General features: G+C 43.6%; 1 protein-coding gene across 7 annotated transcripts in view; it reads left to right on the forward strand.

The window, feature by feature from the left end:
* Nucleotides 1-24,505, forward strand: part of MCPH1 (microcephalin 1) — a 273,679-nt gene that overhangs the window by 41,268 nt on the left and 207,906 nt on the right. For all 7 annotated transcript variants that reach the window (XM_057537235.1, XM_057537232.1, XM_057537231.1 and 4 more), the window contains exon 9: nt 9,204-9,313. In XM_057537235.1, coding sequence (XP_057393218.1) covers nt 9,204-9,313 — 110 coding nt within the window. The remainder of the gene's footprint in view (nt 1-9,203; nt 9,314-24,505) is intronic.

The following is a 24,505-nucleotide window of genomic DNA, read 5'->3' on the forward strand; positions in this document are numbered from 1 at the left end:
TGGACCAAGTTCCTTTTTTTTTTGTAACATCTTTATTGGAGTATAATTGCTTTACAATGGTGTGTTAGCTTCTGCTGTACAACAAAGTGAATCAGCTATACATAAACATATATCCCCATAGCTCCTCCCTCTTGCATCTCCCTCCCACCCTCCCTATCCCTCCCCTCTAGGTGGTCACAAAGCACCGAGCTGATCTCCCTGTGCTATGCGGCTGCTTCCCACTAGCTATCTATATTACATTTGGTAGTGTATATATGTCCATGCCACTCTCTCACTTCGTCCCAGCTTCCCCTTCCCCTTCCCCATGTCCTCAGGTTCATTCTCTACGTCTGCATCTTTATTCCTGTCCTGCCCCTAGGTTCTTCAGAACCTTTTTTTTTAGATTCCATATATATGTGTTAGCATATGGTATTTATTTTTCTCTTTCTGACTTACTTCACTCTGTATGACAGTCTCTAGGTCCATCCACCTCACTACAAATAACTCAATTTCATTTCTTTTTATGGCTGAGTAATATTCTGTTGTATATAATATGTGCCACATCTTCTTTATCCATTCATCGGTCGATGGACACTTAGGTTGCTTCCATGTCCTGGCTATTGTAAATAGTGCTTCAGTGAACATTGTGGTACATGCTTCTATTTGAATTATAGTTTTTTCAGGGTATATGCCTAGTAGTGGGATTGCAGGGTCATATGGTAGTTCTATTTTTAGTTTTTTGAGGAACCTCCATACTGTTCTCCATAGTGGCTGGTATCAATTTACATTCCCACCAACAGTGCAGGAGGGTTCCCTTTTCTCCACACCCTCTCCAGCACTTACTGTTTGTAAATTTTGTGATGATGGCCATTATGACCGGTGTGGTGATACGTCATTGTAGTTTTGATTTGCATTTCTCTAATGATTAGTGATGTTGAGCATCCTTTCATGTGTTTCTTGGCAATCTGTATATCTTCTTTGGAGAAATGTCTATTTAGGTCTTATGCCCATTTTTGGACTGGGTTGTATTTTTTTTGATATTGAGCTGCATGAGCTGCCTGTATATTTTGGAGATTAATCCTTTGTCAGTTGCTTTATTTGCAAATATTTTCTCCCATTCTGAGGGTTGTCTTTTCATCTTGTTTATGGTTTCCTTGGCTGTGCAAAAGCTTTTAAGTTTCATTAGGTCCCATCTGTTTATTTTTCCATTTCTCTAGGAGGTGGGTCAGAAAGGATCTTGCTGTGATGTATGTCATAGAGTGTTCTGCCTATATTTTCCTCTAAGAGTTTTATAGTGTCTGGCCTTACATTTAGGTCTTTAATCTCTTTTGAGTTTATTTTTGTGTATGGTGTTAGGGAGTGTTCTAATTTCATTCTTTTACATGTAGCTGTCCAGTTTTCCCAGTACCACTTATTGAAGAGGCTGTCTTATCTCCATTGTATATTCTTGCCTCCTTTATCAAAAATAAGGTGACCATATGTGTGTGGGTTTATCTCTGGGCTTTCTATCCGGTTCCATTGATCTATATTTCTGTTTTTGTGCCAGTATCATACTGTCTGGATTACTGTAGCTTTGTAGTATAGTCTGAAGTCTGGGAGCCTGATTCCTCCAGCTCTGTTTTTCTTTCTCAGGATTGCTTTGGCTATTCGGGGTCTTTTGTGTCTCCATACAAACTGTGAAATTTTTTGTTCCAGTTCTGTGAAAAATGCCATTGGTAGTTTGATAGGGATTGCACTGAATCTGTAGATTGCTTTGGGTAGTATAGTCATTTTCACAATGTTGATTCTTCCAATCCAAGAACATGGTATATCTCTCTCCATCTGTATCATCTTTAATTTCTTTCATCAGTGTCTTCTAGTTTTCTGCATACAGGTCTTTTGTCTCCTTACGTAGGTTTATTCCTAGGTGTTTTTTTCTTTTTGTTGCAGTGGTAAATGGGAGTGTTTCCTTAATTTCTCTTTCAGATTTTTCATCATTAGTGTATAGGAATGCAAGAGATTTCTGTGCATTAATTTTATATCCTGCTACTTTACCAAATTCATTGATTAGCTCTAGTAGTTTTCTGGTACCGTCTTTGGAATACTCTATGTATAGTATCATGTCATCTGCAAACAGTGACAGTTTTACTTCTTTTCTGATTTCGATTCCTTTTATCTTTTTCTTCTCTGATTGCTGTGGCTAAAACTTCCAAAACTGTGTTGAGTAATAGTGGTGAGAGTGGGCAACCTTGTCTTATTCCTGATCTTAGAGGAAATGGTTTCAGGTTTTCACCATTGAGAACGATGTTGGCTGTCAGCTTGTCATATATGGCCTTTATTATGTTGAGGTAAGTTTCCTCTATGCCTACTTTCTGGAGAGTTTTTATCATAAATGGGTGTTGAATTTTGTCGAAAGGTTTTTCTGCATCTCCTGAGATGATCATATGGTTTTTCTCCTTCAATTTGTTAATATGGTTTATCACATTGATTGATTTGCATATATTGAAGAATCCTTACATTCCTGAGATAAACCCCACTTGATCATGGTGTATGTCCCTTTTAATATGCTGTTGGATTCTGTTTGCTAGTATTTTGTTGAGGATTTTTGCATCTATGTTCATCAGTGATATTGGCCTGTAGTTTTCTTTTTTTGTGACATCTTTGGTTTTGGTATCAGGGTGATTGTGGCCTCGTAGAACAACTTTGGAGTGTTCCTCCCTCTGCTGTATTATGGAAGAGCTTGAGAAGCATGGGTGTTAGCTCTTCTCTAAATGTTTGATGGAATTTGCCTGTGAATCCATCTGGTCCTGGGCTTTTGTTTGTTGGAAGATTTTTTTTTTAATTTATTTATTTTTGGCTGTGTTGGGTCCTCGTTTTCTATGCGAGGGCTTCCTCCAGTTGCGGCGAGCGGGGGCCACTCTTCATCGCGGTGTGTGGGGCTCTCACTGCCGTGGCCTCTCTTGTGGTGGAGCACAAGCTCCAGACGCGCAGGCTCAGCAGCTGTGGCTCACGGGCCTAGTTGCTCCGCGGCATGTGGGATCTTCCTAGACCAGGGCTCAAACCTGCGTCCCCTGAATTGGCAGGCAGACTCTCAACCACTGCGCCACCAGGGAAGCCCCTGTTGGAAGATTTTTAATCACAGTTTCCATTTCAGTGCTTGTGATTGGTCTGTTCATATTTTCTATTTCTTCCTGGTTCATTCTTGGAAGGTTGTGCTTTTCTAAGAATTTGTCCATTTCTTCCAGGTTGTCCATTTTATTGGCATAGTGTTGCTTGTAGTAATTTCTCATGATCCTTTGTATTTCTGCAGTGTCAGTTGTTACTTCTCCTTTTTCATTTCTAATTCTATTGATTTGAGTCTTCTCCCTTTTTTTCTTGATGAATCTGGCTAGTGGTTTATCAATTTTGTTTATCTTCTCAAAGAACCAGCTTTTAGTTTTATTGATCTTAGCTATTGTTTCCTTCATTTCTTTTTCATTTATTTCTGATCTGATCTTTATGATTTCTTTCCTTCTGCTACCTTTGGGGGTTTTTTGTTCTTCCTTCTCTAATTGCTTTAGGTGTAAGGTTAGGTTGTTTATTTGACATGTATCTTGTTTCTTGAGGTAGGATGGTATTGCTATAAACTTCCCTCTTAGAACTGCTTTTGTTGCATCCCGTAGGTTTTGGGTCATTGTGTTTTCATTGTCATTTGTTTCTAGGTAGTTTTTTACTTGCTCTTTGATTTCTTCAGTGCTCTCTTGTTATTTAGTAGTGTATTGTTTAGCCTCCATGTGTTTGTATTTTTCACAGATTATTTCCTGTAATTGATATCTAGTCTCATAGCATTGTGGTCGGAAAACATACTTGATACGATTTCAATTTTCTTAAATTTACCAAGGCTTGATTTGTGACCCAAAATATGATCTATCCTGGAGAATGTTCCATGAGCACTTGAGAAGAAAGTGTATTCTGTTGTTTTTGGATGGAATGTCCTATAAATATCAGTTAAGTCCATCTTGTTTAATGTATCATTTTAAGCTTGTGTTTCCTTATTTATTTTCACTTTGGATGATCTGTCCATTGGTGAAAGTGGGGTGTTAAAGTCCCCTACTGTGATTGTGTTACTGTCGATTTCCCCTTTTATGGCTGTTAGCATTTGCCTTATGTATTGAGGTGCTCCTATGTTTGGTGCATAAATACTTATAATTGTTATATCTTCTGCTTGGATTGATCCCTTGATCATTATGTAGTGTCCTTCTTTGTCTCTTGTAATAGTCTTTACTTTAAAGTCTTTTTGTCTGATATGAGAATTGCTACTCCAGCTTTCTTTTCATTTCGATTTGCATGGAATATCTTTTTCCATCCCCTCACTTTCAGTCTGTGTGTGTCCCTAGGTCTGAAGTGGGTCTCTTGTCGACAGCATATATACAGGTCTTGTTTTTGTATCCATTCAGCCAATCTATGTCTTTTGGTTGGAGCATTTAATCCATTTACATTTAAGGTAGTTATCGGTATGTGTGTCCCTATTACCATTTTCTTAATTGTTTTGGGTTTGTTATTGTAGGTGTTTTCCTTCTCCTTTGTTTCCTGCCTAGAGAAATTCCTTTAGCATTTGTTGTAAAGCTGGTTTGGTGGTGCTGAATTCTCTTAACTTTTGCTTGTCTGTAAAGGTTTTTTTTTTTTTTAAATAGAGAGAAAGTCTTATTTATTTATTTATTTATGGCTGTGTTGGGTCTTTGTTTCTACGCGAGGGCTTTCTCTAGTTGTGGCAAGTGGGGGCCACTCTTCATCGCGGTGCGTGGGCCTCTCACTATCGCGGCCTCTCTTGTTGCAGAGCACAGGCTCCAGATGCGCAGGCTCAGTAATTGTGGCTCACAGGCCCAGTTGCTCCGCGGCATGTGGGATCCTCCCAGACCAGGGCTCGAACCCGTGTCCCCTGCATTGGCAGGCAGACTCTCAACCACTGCGCCACCAGGGAAGCCCTCTGTAAAGGTTTTAAGTTCTCCATCGCATCTGAATGAGATCCTTGCTGGGTAGAGTAATCCTGGTTGTAGGTTTTTCCCTTTCATTACTTTAAATATGTCTTGCCACTCCCTTCTGGCTTGCAGAGTTTCTGTGGAAAGATCAGCTGTTAACCTTATGGGGATTCCCTTGTATGTTATTTGTTGCTTTTCCCTTGCTGCTTTTAATATATTTTCTTTGTATTTAACTTTTGATAGTTTGATTAATTTGTGTCTTGGAGTGTTTCTCCTTGGATTTATCCTATATGGGACTCTCTGTGCTTCCTGGACTTGACTGACTATTTCCTTTTCCATATTAGGGAATTTTTCAACTATAATATCTCCAAATATTTTCTCAGCCCCTTTTTTTTTCTCTTCTTCTTCTGGAACCCCTATAATTCGAATGTTGGTGCATTTGATGTTGTCCCAGAGATCTCTGAGACTGTCCTCAATTCTTTTCATTCTTTTTTCTTTATTCTGCTCTGTGGTCGTTATTTCCACTATTTTATCTTCCAGGTCACTTATCCATTCTTCTGCCTCAGTTATTCTGCTATTGATTCCTTCTAGAGAATTTTAAATTTCATTTATTGTGTTGTTCATCATTGTTTGTTTGCTCTGTAGTTCTTCTAGGTCCTTGTTTAAAGTTTCTTGTATTTTCTCCATTCTGTTTCCAAGACTTTGGATCATCTTTACTATCATTACTCTGAATTCTTTTTCAGATAGACTGCCTATTTCCTCTTCATTTGTTTGGTCTGGTGGGTTTTTACCTTGCTGCTTCATCTGCTGTGTATTTCTCTGTCTTCTCATTTTGCTTAACTTACTGTTTTGGGGGTCTCCTTTTCACAGGCTGCAGGTTCGTAGTTCTCATTGTTTTTGGTGTCTGCCCCCCAGTGGCTAAGGTTGGTTCAATGGGTTGTGTAGGCTTCCTGGTGGAGGGGCCTGGTGCCTGTATTCTGGTGGATGAGGCTGGATCTTGTCTTTCTGGTGGGCAGGACCGCATCCAGTGGTGTGTTTTGGGGTGTCTGTTAACTTATTATGATTTTAGGTAGCCTCTCTGCTAATGGATGGGGTTGTGTTCCTGGCTTGCTAGTTGTTTGGCATAGGGTGTCCAGCACCGGAGCTTGCTGGTCATTGAGTGGAGCTGGGTCTTAGCGTTGAGATGGAGATCTCTGGGTGAGCTCTCACCAATTGATATTACGTGGGGCCGGGAGGTCCCTGGTGGACCAATGTCCTGAACTCGGCTCTCCCACCTCAGAGGCTCAGGCCTGACACCTGGCTGGAGCACCAAGACCCTGTCAGCCACACGGCTTTTGGGAAGTCTGAGGTCTTCTACCAGCATTCAGTAGGTGTTCTGCAGGAGCTGTTCCTCATGTAGATGTGTTTTTGATGTATTTGTGGGGAGGAAGATGATCTCCACATCTTACTCCTCTGCCATCTTGAAGCTATGTCCCCTAGTCTTCATGGACCAAGTTTCTCTTAATAAATTTAATGGTTTTCTCAACCATATGTTCTCATGCTGCCTTCACCTGGTTCTGCCTCCAGAGAGATCTTCCCTTAGTATCAAAAGTATCTCTTAATCCTGCTCATTTCCATTGGGTGAGGGAAGGTAGTGATTTAACTAATTCACTCTGAGAGGCGAGTGAGTTCACTTTCTCACCTTGATGTATCAGTATTTGATGATATTGATGACCCAGACAAATTTCTAAATGGTGAAAATTCAGGCAGCATAACAGTGATAAACAGCCTGGGGTTGTGAAGTTCTTTTCTCTCTGTATTTGATCATTTTTTGAAAATGGAGGCAGTGAATCACTTATATAATGAAGAATGAAAATGAGGGGAGAGAAGAGTCTAGCATTGATGACTTTGGTCCTGGACGGCTGATGACCCTCATCACCCTGGGATATGTTGAAGGAAGAACAGCTACAGGGTGGACCGTGGCACGTCAGCTGAAATGTCTCGGGGGCATTCATGATAGATGTCCGTTAGGTGGTTGGGTTTATCAAGTTGCACCTCAGGTGGGAGGTCTTAGCAAGGGACACTGAACTAGGACCCTTCAGTAAAGGATGACTTCATGGGCTATGGTGAGATCACCTTTGAGGCGATGACAACCCACTTAAGGAGCAACCATAGCAAGAGTCTCCATGAGGCAGAGAGCCAGGAAGATGGGGGTCAGTGTTTGCTCACTGATCTGCCTGTTGTCGCCTTCCTTGGCACTCTCAGCTGCTTTGGGTTTACTGATGACATCCTTAAAGAGAACGTGTTAGTCAATGACTGTAGCTGTTGCGAAATGCTGTTTTAACGTAACCACATAAGGAATCACTTGCTTATATCATTTTGTGACTGTGTGATTGTGAAAACACGTCATTAGCAATGTCAGTCTGTCTTAAGTTTTAAATGGCTATAGTGCGTACTCTGGATCTTTATGTCTACAAAATGCTTTACAGCCTATTTCATTGTTCTCAGCTAGGACTGAGGCAAAATGAGTATAAGTGGGAAACTTAGCATAGCTAGATCTTAGCACAAACTGTTGTATGCAGAATGCCCTTTTACGTGGCAGCTAGATCTTAGCACAAACTGTTGTATGCAGAATGCCCTTTTACGTGGCAGCTAGATCTTAGCACAAACTGTTGTATGCAGAATGCCCTTTTACGTGGCAGCTAGATCTTAGCACAAACTGTTGTATGCAGAATGCCCTTTTACGTGGCAGCTAGATCTTAGCACAAACTGTTGTATGCAGAATGCCCTTTTACATGGCCTACTAACCCATCCACTCCAAATAAGGTCTCTATTTAGCTAGCTGCAGCCATCGCCGGGGTTGGCCAGTCACCTGGGACTGAAATAGGACTGGAAGGGAAGTGAAACACAGGGAAACATATGAGGTTGCTGGGGAGATGGTGGGGTCTGCATGTGACTGGTTCAAGCCTCCGAAGGAATCCAGTATTGGGGTTTATAGGTGGGTCAGAACCTGACCTTAAAACATTTTGGGGGACCAAGTTGAAGATAACTAGTTTGAATTCAATGAAATACTTAACCATTGTTGTTCTGCATTTTGTTTTCACTGAGCTAAAACCCCATTTTTGAAAGAAGAGTTAAAAGTTTCAAATCAGATCCTCCAAACTTAATTATATCTGTTTTATCAGAGCATCCTATTTTATGGAAATACCTGCACAACAGTCACTCTCATGTTATATGATTTTTAATTCCTGATGGCTCTTAAATCATTTTAGCCTTGTATCATGTTCATTTCTCTATGTCTACATTTTGTGTTGGGTTGTGAGCTCCCTAAGGGCGGGGACAGTATTCTTGTATCTTCGCATCTCTGGTGGGCAGCCCCTGAGCACTAGATATTTGTTGATAAGCCCATCAGTGACAGAGGGAGATGACGTGGAAGGTGGGTGTGTGGCATGGCAGTGGCTGGGACCTGAGCATCCCCGAGGCTGCCGTGTGCCCTTCGTGTCAAGGTGCGAATTATCCTACTGAGACCGTGTAAGTGGTGGCTGGTACGCTTAGTCCTTCTCCAAAGTATCGACTAAGTCAGACATCAGGCAAACTATTTGGGGAGGAAAGAATGAGAATTGGGAGCACAACATAAAGTAGTAGCAGTGGATGAATCAAACATTTCACACTCCATCGTTGGCTACTTAGGATTTCCACAACGTTTAGCATCTGACAAAACCGAATTTCACGTGATGAATATCTTCTTTTTGGTTTGTGTGTCTTCATGACAAGAGGTTGGTCTAAGGTGGAAGTTTGTGGGGAGTAAGATCATCACCTGTCATTTGTAGATTGTAACCTGAAACTTTGTACTGAAGACCGTTGGCTGGAGTAACTCAGACTCACCCCCAAAGCTAAGGTTACTTATTTCCTCTAATACAGAACTGCCTTCTCTGAGAAGCTGGGTTTTGACCATTATGTAAAAACCTAAGAATTGGAGTTTGAATAGTGCATGAGGTATAGGCATCATTTTGCATCATTCATTGGATGCATGGGTTTCTGTCGAACTAGTACATTTTCATGTGACAGGCACAGTTGTTTCTGACCCTTGAGTTAGTGAATTGCTTGGGATACTGGAGTGGAATAAACTGAATGTTCTAACTAGATCTCAACAAGCAAGGAGTATGCAATGTTTATTTTAAAAGGCTATACTTTCTTATTACCAGAATGCATAAGTAAATTAATTAAAAGTTTTTTATTCAGCTTAAGTTGCGTTAGTATTCAGTCCATGTAGAGTTCTAACTAATCTTCAACCCACTTGGGTTTTAGGTGTTAAAAGAGGACCAACAAGGCATGATGTTTTGGATGGCTCATGGGAAGGCTTCGAGGATCTCATCAGACCTCATGAGGAATCAAGGAAGAGAGAGAAAGGCCAGAAGGTTGGTGTGTGAAAATATTGTTTTAAGCTTTCTGATGCTGAGGCATCATGATGTACTGCTCTGGGTTAATGAAACATAAACTCCTCTGCCCAGCTCGTATTTGATTTTAAAAAATTGATTATGGGTGGATGCTGGGAAACTCCGACAATAAAACCAAGAACGTTGGTCACATTCAGGGCAGAGAGTTACTATTGGTGGAGCAGGCCTCCTCTTGCCCCTTTGCCAGGGCATTCCTCGCTTGTAAAAATGCCGCCAGCTTCCCTCGAGCAGGGAAGGTTGGTCGTGCCAGGAGTTGCTGTTGTTCTATAATCTGAATAAACAGTCACTAGGTGGGAGGTGAAGAACCCAACCATCTTCCATTTGTGAGCTAATCATGGTTTGACCCGAAGCCATCGGAGGGAAAGGTTTTTGTTCCGAGGCTCGGGCACCCCCTCCTCTGTGGCCGCAGCCTCGGAACCCGGCTCTTTCTCTGAGGCTGTGTGGCGCTCTCGTTGCACTGGAGGCTTACTCGGATAATGTGGGGAGGACTTCACATTTGTTGATTCTTCGGCATCTACTCTCATTGCTGAACTTTTGAATTAGCCACTCATGATCTTGGTACAGCTTTCGTACCTGCCCCGTGGGTGACCTCGGTAGAGAGCTGGTGCCCTGCGGCTGCATTTAGGTTTTGTTGCCCTGTGTTCCAGTCTTCTTCCTAGTTGCAGCATGGCCACTTAATGTTTTTCCTTTGGAAAAATTAGGGAAAAAACCTGTTTGGCATTCATTCCACTGATACTTATGAAGTGTGCGGTACTATCTATGTCCTGCTCCTTCGGAGGCGTTCCATCAGTGCTGAAGGGAGTGGTCACTGCTGGTTCGGTGTGAAAGAATCGCCCGGAGGACTTTTTTTTCCCAAACTCCTAATGTGCCTCTCACCACCCCCCCCTTCCCCTTTGGTAACCGTAAGTGTGTTTTCTACGCCTGTGAGTCTGCGTTTTGTAAATAAATTCATTTGTGTTTTAGATTCCACATATAAGTGATATTGTATGATATTTGTCTGTCTCTGTCTGACTTCATTTAGTATGACAATCTCTAGGTCCATCTGTGTTGCTGCAAATGGCATTATTTCATTCTTTTTTATGGCTGAGTAATATTCCATTGTATACATGTACCACATCTTCTTTATCCATTCATCTATTGATGGACATTCAGGTTGCTTCCATGTCTTGGCTATTGTAAATAGTGCTGCTGTGAACATTGGGGTGCATGTATCTTTTCAAATTAGAGTTTTCTCTGGATATATGCCCAGGAATGGTAACTCTATTTTTAGTTTTTGAGGAACCTCCATACTGTTTTCCATAATAACTGCACCAGTTTACATTCCTACCAACAGTGTAGGAGGGTTCCCTTTTCTCCACACCCTCTCCAGCATTTATTATTTGTGGACTTTTTGATAATGGCCATTCTGACCAGTATGAGGTGATACCTCATTGTAGTTTTGATTTGCATTTCTCTAATAACTAGTGATGTTGAGCATCTTTTCATGTGCCTGTTGGCCATCTGTGTGTCTTCTTTGGAGAAATGTGTATTTAGGTCTTCTGCCCCTGGAGGACTTTTTAAATGTGCAGATTTTCTGGTCCTACTTGAGACCCTCTGAGTTGGCATTTCCCAGGTGATGTTTACATCACAGCAATGAGCTGTGAAAGCCCCACATGGAGTAGAATCTCCTTCTTCACAGGAAGGAAACCGGTACTCAGAGAGGGCAGAAAATTCACCGTGGGTACCACGTCTCCCTCAGGGCAGAAGGAACAGAACCTGGATCTACTGTCTTCCACGTGGCCTTCTTCCTAATCCATTTCTTATCCCCATTCACTGCACAGCCTTTTCTCTGATGAATCGAGAACTCGTCATGCCTGAGGGCAGTGGCCCCCAATGTTGCCCCACATTGCAATCACCTGGGGATCTGAATTTTGTCAAGATTCCTGGCTCACACCCCCAGACAGCCTGATGTCATTACTATGGGGTGCATCTTGGGCACTAGGATTTTTTAAAACTCCTGAGCTAATTCTAACATGAAGCAAAGTTTGGAAACCACTTTTGTGCCTTAGGGACTTTGTCTAGCATAGTTCAAACAAGTAATTTATCCTCGAAGAAGTTCTGTTTGTTTCTAAACACGTTTCATATAAACGGATTTTATTGTTTAGACTTGTAAAAAACAAAGACTTAAAATCCTGATTTGTTTGCTTACGGGATAAGCGTTTTTAAATTTAGATACCAATATAGAGATGAACAGTCATGGTTTATCATTGCACAGGTTAAAACAAAGGACAATAGAAATTTCTTAAAATGCAATTTAAAATTTTAAAGATATAGCTTCCTGGCGGTTTGAGATCTTGGAGTATGGGTGTGGGGAGTGGAGTTTATATTGTTATGTTATACCAAGTCAGCAAAAACACTAAGTTTAATTGACTGGTATTAAAAGTCTACTATGGAGCTGCACAAGGATTGTGAATTGGTGAATTAAATACAGGTCTCTGATCTGTAACTTACAAGTATAATGTTAGTCTTGAGGGTTATGATAGTATCCAGTCATTCCCTTTTTTCCCTACCAAAACTGAGGTCTTACCTGCTTGCTTTTGTTCCTTATTAGATTTCAAGACAACCTGTGTTAAACTGAAATTTCAGACTTTTTAACATAGTCATGTTTTTATGTATAAGTATATATAAGGGATTAGATTCCATCGAGCACAGCAATTGTTGACATTTCCTAAAAGATATCTTGTAATTGGATTTTAATGTTGAGTAAAGCAACTTTACAGGAAATATCTTTCATCAGCTAATTATTAAAGCACATGCCTCTACTGAAATGGAGAACTCTTGGGTCTAGAGTATAGGATCGCATTTTTACATTTTCACATGGGAGCTGGCGTCCATGCTGTTTCCGTCATTATGAAAACGGTTTGAAGCGGATGTGTCCCAGGACCCTAGTGATCTTTTTAATCTTAAACTTGACGTAGCACCTATGGGTAATGTCCTTTCTGGGCAGCCCTGCAGAGCAGGCCTGTGAAACCTAAGTTCTGTGCTGTGTAACAGTGCAGCGTGGAAAGCGGACAGCCTGTGGGTAGGGACCACAGCCTGGGTAGAAGGTGTGGCCTGGGAAGGATGCTGGTGCATCCAAAAAAGATGCTGAAATCAGCCCCAGCAGGTTCTGGGTGAACTCTTCTCATTCTTGGTTTTCTGTAGTTTTGCTGCAGCTCTGCCCGAGTGTTGCTTTTGTCGTCAGCCTGATGCAGGGTCGCAGGTCTTCGGGTCTTCCATCTGCTTTGGAGAAGTCTCATTTCTCTTTCTTCCACTTCTGGAAATTCACTCACATGTGTTACCTGAGCCTTCTGTATCCCATGCCTCATGATTTTTCTATATTTCTATATTTCTCTCCTTTTTTATCTCCTTATTTCGTTCTGGGTATTTTCTGCTGATTTCCCTTTCACCTCTCCCTCTTTATATTATAGGTGTACTCTTATGGTAAACCTATATATTGCATTTGAAAACTTCATTATTGTATTTTTCAGTTTTTGTTATTCTATTTGGATTTTTAAAATTTTCCATCTTTCTGCCAAAATTATTAATTTTGTCTTTTATTTCTTTATGCATAATTAGCATATTTATTTTGAAATCTAAACCGGGTAACTCCATTTTCTGACTCCCTTAGTTTCTGTCTTTATTATCTGTTGTTTCTCTTAGTTTTCTGTCGTACGTTCCTCTAATATGCTTTATTATTTTTGGCATGTCTTCCTACCAGGAATTGAGATGATCTGAGGCTGAGCCTCTCTCTCTGTGAGGCCAGCTCTCCCCTTGCTCACCTGAGGGTTTCTCTTCCTCCTGTGATTCACTGTCTTATCAGCTCAGCAGTGTCTCCGAATCGTGGGTTTGTGTCCGTCCAGCTTTACTAACTGTTCACGATGGGGAGGTTGTTCTGAACTACTTAGTCGATCCTTCCTGGAAATAATGGGTGAATTTTAATGGCCATTAAAAAAAGGGTTTTTTTCTCTAATTAGAGACGGGATAAATCCTTCTCTGAGAAAAGAACAATGAGAGACCAAGTCAGAATTTTTCAGATGAACGTGCAAGTCATTGGTTGCAAAAGACACACTAACCATCTCTTAAAGAGGGAAAACAGATATAATTCAATAAAGAATTACAAAATCTCAGAGCTATAATTTCCATTAGAGATTATTTGGTTTAGTACCCACTTTTAGTGGGAAGAGTCATTTTGTACATCAGTGGGAAACTATCTTTTTTAGACTTATTACTTTAAACATATGCTTATAAATTCATTGAACCTTTTTTATTTTGAGACTCCAGTTAAGCAATATCATCACCTCCATAATCTTAGCTTACAATACATGGGTCATTGACAAGGAAATCTATTTCTGCCATCTTTTCACAGGGAGAAATATAAAACGTTATGACAGATCATAGCCTGTCTTGTTTGTTGCTTGTTTAATATTGTCAGACATAGAACCTGAAGAAGGTAAATATAACATTAATGCTAGTGATACGGTGAACGCATATGAAAATGTGGGGTTTTTCTACTACAAAGTGTTTATTCTACTACTGTTATTCGTGTTATTGTTGTTCAAATATTATTATCATTAGCAAAATTTTTCTTCTTTTTTTTAAAATTAATTAATTAATTTATTTATTTTTGGCTGCATTGGGTCTTCGTTGCTGCGCGCGGGCTTTCTCTAGTTGTGGCGAGAGGGGGCTACTCTTTATTGTGGTGCACGGGCTTCTCACTGCAGTGGCTTCTCTTGCCGCGGAGCACGGGCTCTAGGCGCGCAGGCTTCAGTAGTTGTGGCTTGTGGGCTCAGTAGTTGTGGCACATGAGCTCAGTAGTTGTGGCTTGCAGGCTCTAGAGCGCAGGCCCAGTAGTTGCGGCACACGGGCTTAGTTGCTCCGTGGCATGTGGGATCTTCTCAGACCAGGGCTCGAACCCGTGTCCCCTGCATTGGCAGGCAGATTCTTAACCACTGCGCCACCAGGGAAGCCCCCAAATTTTTCTTTTAAGGTAAGTCATCCACTGGACAAGAAAACCCAGCTTTCCTTAGTGGCTGTGGTTTTAAATCTTGCTTTGGGGCCCTCTCTGCCAAGCAGGACTGCCCGTCAGAGGGTGAACTCTGGGTCAGAACACAGGAAGGGTCCAGGTGGCTCTCACAAGCTTGGAGGCTTAGACAGACATGAAGGGCCAAATACTTCAAATCGTAGAAGTACACTTATTTTGACCGTGGTTTTAAAAAAAAAAAAAAAAAAAAAAGGACACTACACACTAGATCAAGTCCTTAAATATCCAAGTTTCTTAAACAGAGTAGAAAACAAATGATGAATAACGGTTTTCATATGTTCCAATAATTGCTTGTTCTCACATTTTTACTAGGATATGAGCCCCCTAGGACACAAGCTTTAATCTTTTAATACTCATCGTAATACAGTATGACACACAAAATTGGTGTTTAGTAGATATTTGCTGAGTGAATAAGGGCTGAACGAATTTCCCTTCTGCTTTTTGAGTTCATATCTTACACCATTTCTGGTGCTTCTAACCATCACACAGTGATGTTGTAATCATCATAGTATACCTCATTTCTTTTTGAATATTCTTCCTAAACTTGTGAAATGCCCTCCTATTAGTGAAAGAAGGAATGTTTCCATTGCAGGACATTGTTGCCACAAGCGTTGATTCCTGAGCCAGACTCCACTATGTAGTGGTTCTGTCACATTGAACAAGTAAATTAGTATTTCTGTGCCTCTGCTTCCTTTTATATTAAACAGGCATAATAATAGTGCCAATCTCAAAGGGTTTGTGCTAATTAAATGAGTCGAAACCTGCAGAGTTGAGGACGATAGATCCCTGATATTCATGGGCACTCAACAAAAGTTAGCTCTGTTTTCCAGCACAAATGTGGGTGAAGATGACATCCACATACGGACTCAAAGCAGACCGGGGGGGGGGTCACTCTGCCACCCGCTTCCCTAGCCCCCCCAGAGACTGGCACGTGTCTGTAATGAGAATGGCCCTCAAAGTTCCAGTATGGCCCAAACTATGTCTCTTCCTGGATTCTCTGACCACAGTCATGCCTGGGCCACAACAGCACCTCAGGGCATGGGGGGGAGGGAGGGCTGGGGTGCATTTTTGAGAAGCCCCCCCCACGGTTCAGACAGGACGATCCTCCTCCCAGGTGAGAACCCGTGTTACAGGCTTAGATAGAGCCTCGCCTCTTTACGTCTTCAGCGTGAAATCAACCCCCGTCGCCTCACCCGGAGGCAGGCGGTGTGCGTTTCCCAGTCCCCGATCCCTGCTCTGGTGACTTGCTTCCCTCTCTCTTCTGGTACCATTGCAACTGTCTGAAAACACCCGGGCTCTCCTAGGAGACCTGCGTGAGGTGTACATAACGTGCTCACTGTTGCTACTCATAGTGGCCGTTCCTCAAGCACCGAGACCTCCTCCAGAAAGAGCTTTCCATCTCGCCATCACGCGGAGGTGCTGGAGAGAACCTCGAGCGAGCCCCTGTTGGGAGGGCAGTAGGTTTGGAATCACAGCTTATCTGGGTTGGGCTTCTCCGAAGAAGGAAGCTTGCAGCCGAGAGAAGGTAGAAGGGAGGCCACAGGGGCGCAAGAAGATATGCTGGGCCGTAGGGCGGACGTGAGGGCTCGAGCGCAGGTCCAGCCTGGGTGGGCTGTCTGGGAGCAGGGACCAGGAGGTCTGGGGAGACGGAAGCCTTCCGGAATAAAGAAGTCAGGTATCTGAGCCATGTGTCGTGTTCTTTTCCCTAGTGTCTCCTCTCCTCGAAAAGGTCCCTGAATGAGCACTTCACAGCTCTACTGGAGACTCCACGATTTCATGAGTGTGCTTTTACAGTCTGCAGTAATTCCAGGACTTTGGCTCTTTGCCATTAGGTAGTGTGCTTGGCTGGAAGCGTATAATCTGGTGGGCCGCTTTGTTTTTAAGTTTAACTTTCAAGTTGAAATAGCAGTGACTCATCCACATGACAGGTGATATTTATTTTGTTTCTTGACAATTCCGCAGGAGCATGTTGTTACTACTCAGGGGAATTGGCACACTTCCTGGAGGATGACACCCTCTGTAAATTCCACGGAAATAACCCCAGTGTTCAGACACCTCCCGCCTCCGCTGCCGATGGGGCCTGTCTCCTGGGGGGGCCTTTGAAGACAGATAATTAGAGAGATGAGCTGGCAGAGACTGCAGGCACCCTAGATTTCTAGCACGGGTGTTTCAAGGATCTGCCATCCCTTGGATGAACCGTTTCTGGCAAAGCACGCCCAAAGCTGGCAATGGGGGCGTGGGAAAATGTGTTCGTTATGACAGGTGTCGCTCCCGCCCCCAGATGTGACTCCGAAGCCCCAGAAACCCGTGGCCTTGCGGTGGTGTAGCAACTGCTTTTGGCTTTGTTAGCGTGTTGTTTTCTTCTTGTTGTGTATGAGAAGAAAATGTTTATAGAGAAAACATTCAAAGAGCATCTTCAAGCGGCAGCACCTTTTCTTTACTGTATTTTCCGTGCCCTGTGGCTGCCGTTGTGTGTGGTCTAAGGTGTGTGCTTCAGAAACCCTCAGGTGTGTCCCGTACGGGAGGTGGTTGGTGTGAGGGCCACTGGGCTGGCGCTGAGGCCATTCTCCTGGGCGCCCGCGGTCATCTTGGGCCACGTCAAGGTAGGGGCCAGGGTAGAGCCCCCCACCCCCTGCGGAGGTCACGAGGCCGAGAGAAGAAACTGCCAGAAATCCTGTTACCATCTGCCGGCAGGCACTGGGCAGGCTGGCCCAGTTTGAGATGCACCTTCCAAATGTGAACAGTCACAGCTGCCAGTTCCTAAGGTCTAGCTTGCTAAGTAGGACCTTTGGGGGATGTTAGCTAAGCGATAGTAAACCACGGTAACCTAGCTTAGAAATACCAAGTTCATCTCTGTAAAATATGCAAAACCTATGGGGGCTTCCCTGGAGGTCCAGCGGTTAAGACTTCGCCTTCCAATGCAGGGGTGCCGGTCCCATCCCCGGTCGGGGACCTGAGATCCCACCTGCCTCGCGGCCAAAAACCCGAAAACATACAACAGGAGCAACATTGTAACAAAGTCAATAAAGAGTTCAAAACGGGTCCACATCCCAAATAATCTTTTAAAAACATATGCAAAACCTCAAGCAAAACAGTAACTTGCCGAAGTAGCAAGCGTGAAACTTTAAAAAACCCAACAGAACGGCTTCTTTGGGAGTAAAGGAACTGAAGAGAAGGAAGAGAAAGACACGGGTGCAGTCCCGGGTCCACCTCCGCCCCTGCCGCCCTCCCCGTGTAAATACTCGTTCTTCACCGAGCTGCGGCGCGGGGCCGTTGCTGCCGGCGAGTCGGTTACAGGCCCTCGGGCCCCATCCACTACCCCCCGGCTCACACCCGCTCTCTTCTCGGACCGCCCGGCCACTACCCCCCGGCTCACACCCGCTCTCTTCTCGGACCGCCCGGCCACTACCCGCGGTCGCTCTGCTTCTCTTAGCAGCAGCTGGTTTGGGAACATGACTCACTTCGGCCCAGTGAGATGCGAAGGGAAGTCTTGCTGGGAGGTTTCTGGAAAACAGCCTCCTCTCACTTGAGACAGCCCTGGGAAGAGAAGCCCTCCTGGTCCTCCGAGCTTTGTTATGGCTGGACGCGCCCCGGGGAAGGAACCGCGCAGCCCGAGGACCCGGCCAAAGAGCGGGCCCCGGGGAGGAGGCGGGAGGGGGCCCTCCGATCTCACGGCTTCTTTCCACTGACGTCAGAGGGATGTTGCGACAAGGGACCCAGGGCTGCGTCTGTGATGTTGCTAGGCTACGCCAGGACGCACACATAGGGAGACGCAGGGCTGCACCCGTTTGTCCACAGAGCTGGAGCTCACTTTAAACGTGGGTGGTTTTCCCAAGCAGCCTTTTCATGTCTTCTCTGGAGGAGCGGCGCTGTCCTCTCCAATCACCAGATATTTATTACTTCTTTCCTTAAGTCTCTTCAGCTCTCTCGACTCGGGTTCAAAGTTATTGCTTTCCAAATAATACTTAAGAATATGAATTATGGGATATTAGCAGTTAAAAAAAAAGAAATGAAAACAGCATTATTCAGATGGAAAGGAGTTAAATGGAAGAATGACAGATGAAACCACAGCTCAGAATCAATGAGGCATGATTACAGACTGTTAGAAAATAAAATAGGAGGCATTTCAAATAGATTTTGGCATATGCCTTTGTGGCTTTTGGGTATGAGTTCAGGTTTAGTTCATCTGTCAATGATGAGTCAGCGTAACGTACAATGGCTGTGAAACGGGGCAGCCTGGCCTGGGGGGGTCCTTTCTCTGGTCTTCATCATCAGTGACTTTAGTTTCAAAAACTGTTCTTTTTGAATTTATGCTATCTTATTTTTCTGCAGAAATGTCTTCTGCTTTTTACTTCTGAATAAATTCACGAGTTAAAATCTAATTCTGTTCATTTTAAAACAGGCTCTGAAATCTTTCTCAGCATTGATCAGATTGCAGCTTTTTTTCTTTGTTTCTGGTATTTTTTACCATGTTCCTCCAGCTCCTCGGGTGAAGTTTGAACACAAAGGTGGGACAAAGGATGGGAAACCAGGAATCAAAAACCACGGCGGAGCCTGCGGCTGTGGTGGGAGCCCGAAGGACCAGGGCCGGGGGGGGGGGGGGGTTGTCTTTTCTTTCTTTTCTTTCCTTTCCTTCCTTTCTTTCTTTCTTTCTTTCTTTTCTCTTTCCTTCTTTCTTTCTTATTTTTATATTGGAGCATAGCTGATTAACAATGTTGTGTTAGTTTCAGGTGTACAGCAAAGTGTGTCTTTGTCTCAAAGTAAAAGCTCTAGCCTGGACATCCCATGAAGTTGCATGTTTTCCCCCAAATCTACCCCTCTTGTTTCCTAAGGGCCAGACTTGGTGAGTTTAGGGTATATTGAGAGTATATGGTGAAGGAACTTCTGCCCTTCACCGGACCTGAGCAATTAGAGCAAGTTTCTTTCAAAGGCCACACGGCAGGGGTCGAGCCCTGAAGCCCGTCCTTGTCTGCCTACTGGAGACGGGCAGGGGATGAGAGCCAGGCTCAGGCCAGCCATCTGCCCCTGAAGCCCATCCTTGTCTGCCTACTGGAGACGGGCAGGGGATGAGAGCCAGGCTCAGGCCAGCCACCTGCCCCTGAAGCCCGTCCTTGTCTGCCTACTGGAGACGGGCAGGGGATGAGAGCCAGGCTCAGGCCAGCCACCTGCCCCTGAAGCCCGTCCTTGTCTGCCTACTGGAGACGGGCAGGGGATGAGAGCCAGGCTCAGGCCAACCACCTGCCCCTGAAGCCCGTCCTTGTCTGCCTACTGGAGACGGGCAGGTGATGAGAGCCAGGCTCAGGCCAGCCATCTGCCCCTGCCCTCCTGGACGCTCTGTGTGTCCCTTCTCCCTCCACGCGCCCCACGGACTCAGATTCTCCCGTCATTCGGCGGGTTGTCATTTGTTCAGGTAGGTGGTCCCAGGTTGAGCCTGTGTGAGCCCCTTGGAGCTGCCCTCTCCCCAGCCCCTTTCCCCTTCATGCACTTCCTTCCCTTCTAGAATACTCAGATGACCTGGGCTCCTGCTTCCTTTCCGTGCTCTGGCCCCGTTTCTCCATGAAACTGGTTCCCTTGAGTGGACAATGGATTGCATAAAAACAAGACGGGGCGCTCTCTGTGTCTTGGTCTGCTCAGGCTGCTGTAACGGAATTCCACACACCGGATGGTTTATGAACAACACTTCTGGAGGCTGAAGTCCAAGATCAAGGCCCAGCAGGTCTGGTGTCTGGTGAGGGCCGTCTTCTTGGTTCACATCTGGCTCTCTTCTCCCTGGGTCCTCATACAACAGAAAGGACGAGGGAGCTCTCAGGGGTCCCTTTAATAAGAGCATTAATCCCACTCATGAGGGCTTCACCCTCAGAAACTAATCACCTCCCAAAGGCCCCACCTCCTAACACCATCAGCTTGGGGTTAGGATTCCAACACAGAAACTTGGGGGGACACAGACATTCCGTCCATGACAATGTGCTCCTTGATATTAGGGCTTCATTGCCTCTAGTCCCCCGTACGTTCAGGGCCAGGAGATGGGCAGACGCGTAGACCCCTGGGAGTTTCAGTGTTAGATGTTAACTTTGTTAGATAAAGCATCTTAATAAGTGAGGTGATATATGTGTATTTTTTTTAACAAATTGGGTATTGATGCATACCTCAGATGTACATTTTCTCTATGCTTGTTTTTTGTACTGTAAACATTCATCTTTATCCAACATATGAGTATTCAAAACTGATACTGATGCTTTACTGATTAGTTTTATTATTGCATTGTTCGAGAACATTTAGAAAGGTATTACATTTTTTAGAAAAAAAAACCCTGAATATTAAGAGTCTCTATAATTCTCTGCAAAAAAAGATATAAGGAAGGGACAATTAAGTTACAAATAGATTTACAGAAGAACGTTAAAGATTTCTGCCCCAACTTCCTGCAGTGAACCCAGCTTCAGAGCATAGACTTTATCATCAAATTAAAAAGGGGGGGAGGGGTATCAACAGTATGAAGGACACATCTAGTGAGCTGCTTATTTTAAAAAGTTGGGATCTCTTGTATCCGTAGATTGAGTCTTTCTGAAGACACTTAAATGACATAGCTGCCAGGGATCTAGATAATAGAATATCCTCAGGATGTGATTTGAAGCCATTTTCTAGCATCTGTTTTGTTCTATTTGATTTGCTCATTTTTACTTTTCTCTATAGTCAAAATTCACGCAAACATGTTATTCTGGCAGCGCCCCTGTATCTAGATGGGCTTATATTAGTAGTGAACGAAATCAATAATTTCGGCAAATGTGTGGATTATCTCTTCACTTCTTTTTTTAGGAGAAGCATTTCCACTGTTTACTTATGAAATGGTACCTAAAGCCAAAACATTTCAAAGAATGTTTTATTTTTAAAGTTTCTTTTTTATCACTAATAAAACAAGTACGTTTGTTTAATTTGACCTCCCTTTGATCTTATTAAAACAGAATCAACTAGGCTATTTCCCAAATATTCATCTTCAACACCCCCCCCCCACTCACCACTTTAGAACTTCCAGAAAATGCTTTTGCTAAAATTAAGTATAACGTTTCATATTTGTGAGTTGTTCCTCACTGGTTAGTGGATTATTTCACATGATTACCTCTCAGTGTTTGCTTTGATTACCTTTTGTTACTGCATAGCTGTATTTGGACAAGTGTTTTCCTTTTAAGGGACAGGGTGCTATGTTTTCTTTCTTCACGAACAAACAACAATGTTAAAAACATAAAAGCGTTGTTTTTCTTCTTTGTAATGGACATTCTATAATAGAAACCCTGAAATGCTTAGCCGTGCTTAACCGTGAGTAGATGTGAGCAGAATAAGAGTGGGAAGGTTACATTTTATATTAATATACTGCACATGATAAGATAAAGGTTTCCACTTTTCTTGAGGTCGTCCATATAATACAGTTTCACTGTATTTTTTTCATTGGTGAGACCTTCATGCTTATAACTAAAATGTTAAGATCCATGCTTTATGCCTCTGTTTCTTCTCATGTCTGATGAATGCAACTAAACCCATGGATAACCCATGAATACAAGTAAACTTCCTGGACCTCCAAGCCATGTCCCGCTAGAGGCAGTGATGGAAGACATCAGAGGTTGTACCTTGAATTGTCTGGTTGTTTTGTTAACTTACCATCATAAGCCATAGCAGATGATGAAAGAGTTCTTATGTCGTCTCAAAAATAAGGAGAAAATCAGTGGTACCTCCCACAAGACATATAAACTAAGGGGTATCATTTCCACCGTCCTATTAAGAATTAGGAAAAGTCTTCCCTCTGTGAACTCCTACCATTTCCAAGTGATTTGTCTTATTCTGAACGTTGGTCTCCTAAGTGACATCTTGGTGCATCCATACAAACTACTCTCAGATTCCCAAAGGAGCCACTTCCTGTCACATCCATTTCTTTGCGTAGCTATCCTCCTGTCCTACCCTACCTGCCAAACTCCTCCTCCTCCTCCAAGTCTTAGCTTGGTCACATTTTCCTTCAAGATTTCCTGACCACTTTCCCCCTTCAGGCAGACAGTTTTCTTCCCTTTATACTCTCAACTATACGTATATCTGATGATACCTGTAATTTGACTGGATTATAATTTATATCAAAAAGCTTGTCACCCTCTTAAGGGTGGGAATCATTGTTCTTTGTATCTCTGGTGTCTGGTTTTGTGCTTGATAGATTATTCTGGCTTATTTAGTATTTATTGACTAAATGAATATTTGGTATCTGACTATATTCTTTCTTAAGGATACGATCATTATGTTTCCATTAATTATTCAAGGATTTCCTCATGTTTTCATGGATTTATATTCAAAACTGACCAAAGAGGACAGACTTGACATTTGAAATTAAAACACTTCAGTAGAAGATCTAATGAGACAATTGCATCTTGGGTATTCACAGCCTTTCTCAGAACTCTGTTCCCAGGCAGTTAAAACGAAAGTGTAGCAGTTGTGAGAGACAAAATGCACCGGAAATTAGGGAGCTGTTTGTATTCAGACCACTGTAATATGGAGCTCGTTCTTTAATGGGGAACACTCAAGGGAAGGAGCGGGCTGGGGTCTCACAGAGCCGGGTAAACAAGGGCGTCACTAGGGGTCTTTGGGAACGAAGACAAGAATGAAGATGGTCTCATCTGAGTCAGTGGAGGAAGAGAGGTGGTGCAGGTCATGGAGAGCAGAGTGGTCCTTTGGGGTTAGCCTCTTCAAACGCGAGGGTGGTGTGTTTCTAGCCAGCACTATTTCCCAGGAGCTCAGGGCTCGGGTTCCGTGTTCTCAGTCCCAGAGCAAAGGATGTGGTTCCTCAGCAAAGAACTTGGAAGTGATCGTAAACCTTCTGAGTGAGGCAAAGCTGAGTCTCATAGTCTCCAGGGGATTCTTGCCAGTGTTGGTTCCATCTGTTGATGGCAAATGTTGGTGGCTTTAGGGTCCTGGATATCAGACATTGTGAAAGAGGGATTCCTAAAGTGAAAAGGAGCAAAACAAATTGATGGAGAAGGTTGTTATTATAGTGAAGACTCAGGAGCTGAGCCCTGAGGGGCCTGGTCTAGGGGGTCTCAGGGTTGCTGGAGGAGCATCTGTTGGTTTTGCAGGACAGCTTGTCAAGGGTCCTGAGGGTCTCGAGCGAGCCTGCCCACAGGCATGGTTACCTCTCGCGCAAAGGCATGTGCCAGACTATCCTGTGGCCTGTCCAGAGAGGACCCTGCCCACCTGTGGTCATGTTGTTGGGCTGCAGTGCCCAGGGCTCCTTCAGATCCTGGGGAGAAGCGCCAGCCGCAAGATAACTGGAGTCCAGATGGGGGGTCTGGGCAGACTGGTGCCTGCTCCTGCTGGTGCCGAGACACTAGCTTGGGGGCCTGCAGCCAGATAGTGAGGGGCACCCGAAGAACTGGCAATTTGGAAAGAATGGGCAAGCTGGGCAGGGTAACAAGATCTGGGCCAATATGCAGATAGGGGTGGAAACTGGTTTTTCCCTAGAGGAAAAGGAAGTCAAGTAAATCTCTACCAGACAAAACAGAGTTTTCACATGCATCAGGGCCCTGCAGTCTACCCAGAGGTGCAGAATAACTCAGCGAACATGGCTAGACTCTGAAGTCCTGGAATGGTGTGCTGTAAACAGTGCAGAGTTTCCCATAGAGACAACATTTTTTTCTATAGTCCCTCCCCCAATAATCAAAGAAAGATTATTTATGATCACAGAATAAGGCTGGTCTCATTAGCTGTGTTTACATAGGGGCAGCAAGAACGGTAATTTACCATCTAGGCCTTAGGTTTGATTTGCAGGATGTTTTCATAAGGAATCTTAGATTGTAACATTTAAAAGCCTCTTGGGGCAAGGAAGACAAGCCAAGGGCTTGCTGTCAGATTTCACCTGCGGTGCCTATAAATTTGGGTGAATTCCTTTCTTCTGAGGTCCCCACTGTATCCTATAGTTCTTGGGCCTTCTGCAAAGTTACTCCCTTACTCTAAGATCCCTGTAAGCCAGGGACCAGGCTCGTCATAAATAAGCTACAAGGATATATTGTACAGCACGGGGAATGTAGCCAATATTTTATAATAACTTTAAATGGAGTATAATC

The sequence above is a fragment of the Balaenoptera acutorostrata genome, chromosome 21 (genome assembly GCF_949987535.1).
Source record: "Balaenoptera acutorostrata chromosome 21, mBalAcu1.1, whole genome shotgun sequence".
In the NCBI taxonomy this organism is placed as follows: Eukaryota; Metazoa; Chordata; class Mammalia; order Artiodactyla; family Balaenopteridae; genus Balaenoptera; species Balaenoptera acutorostrata.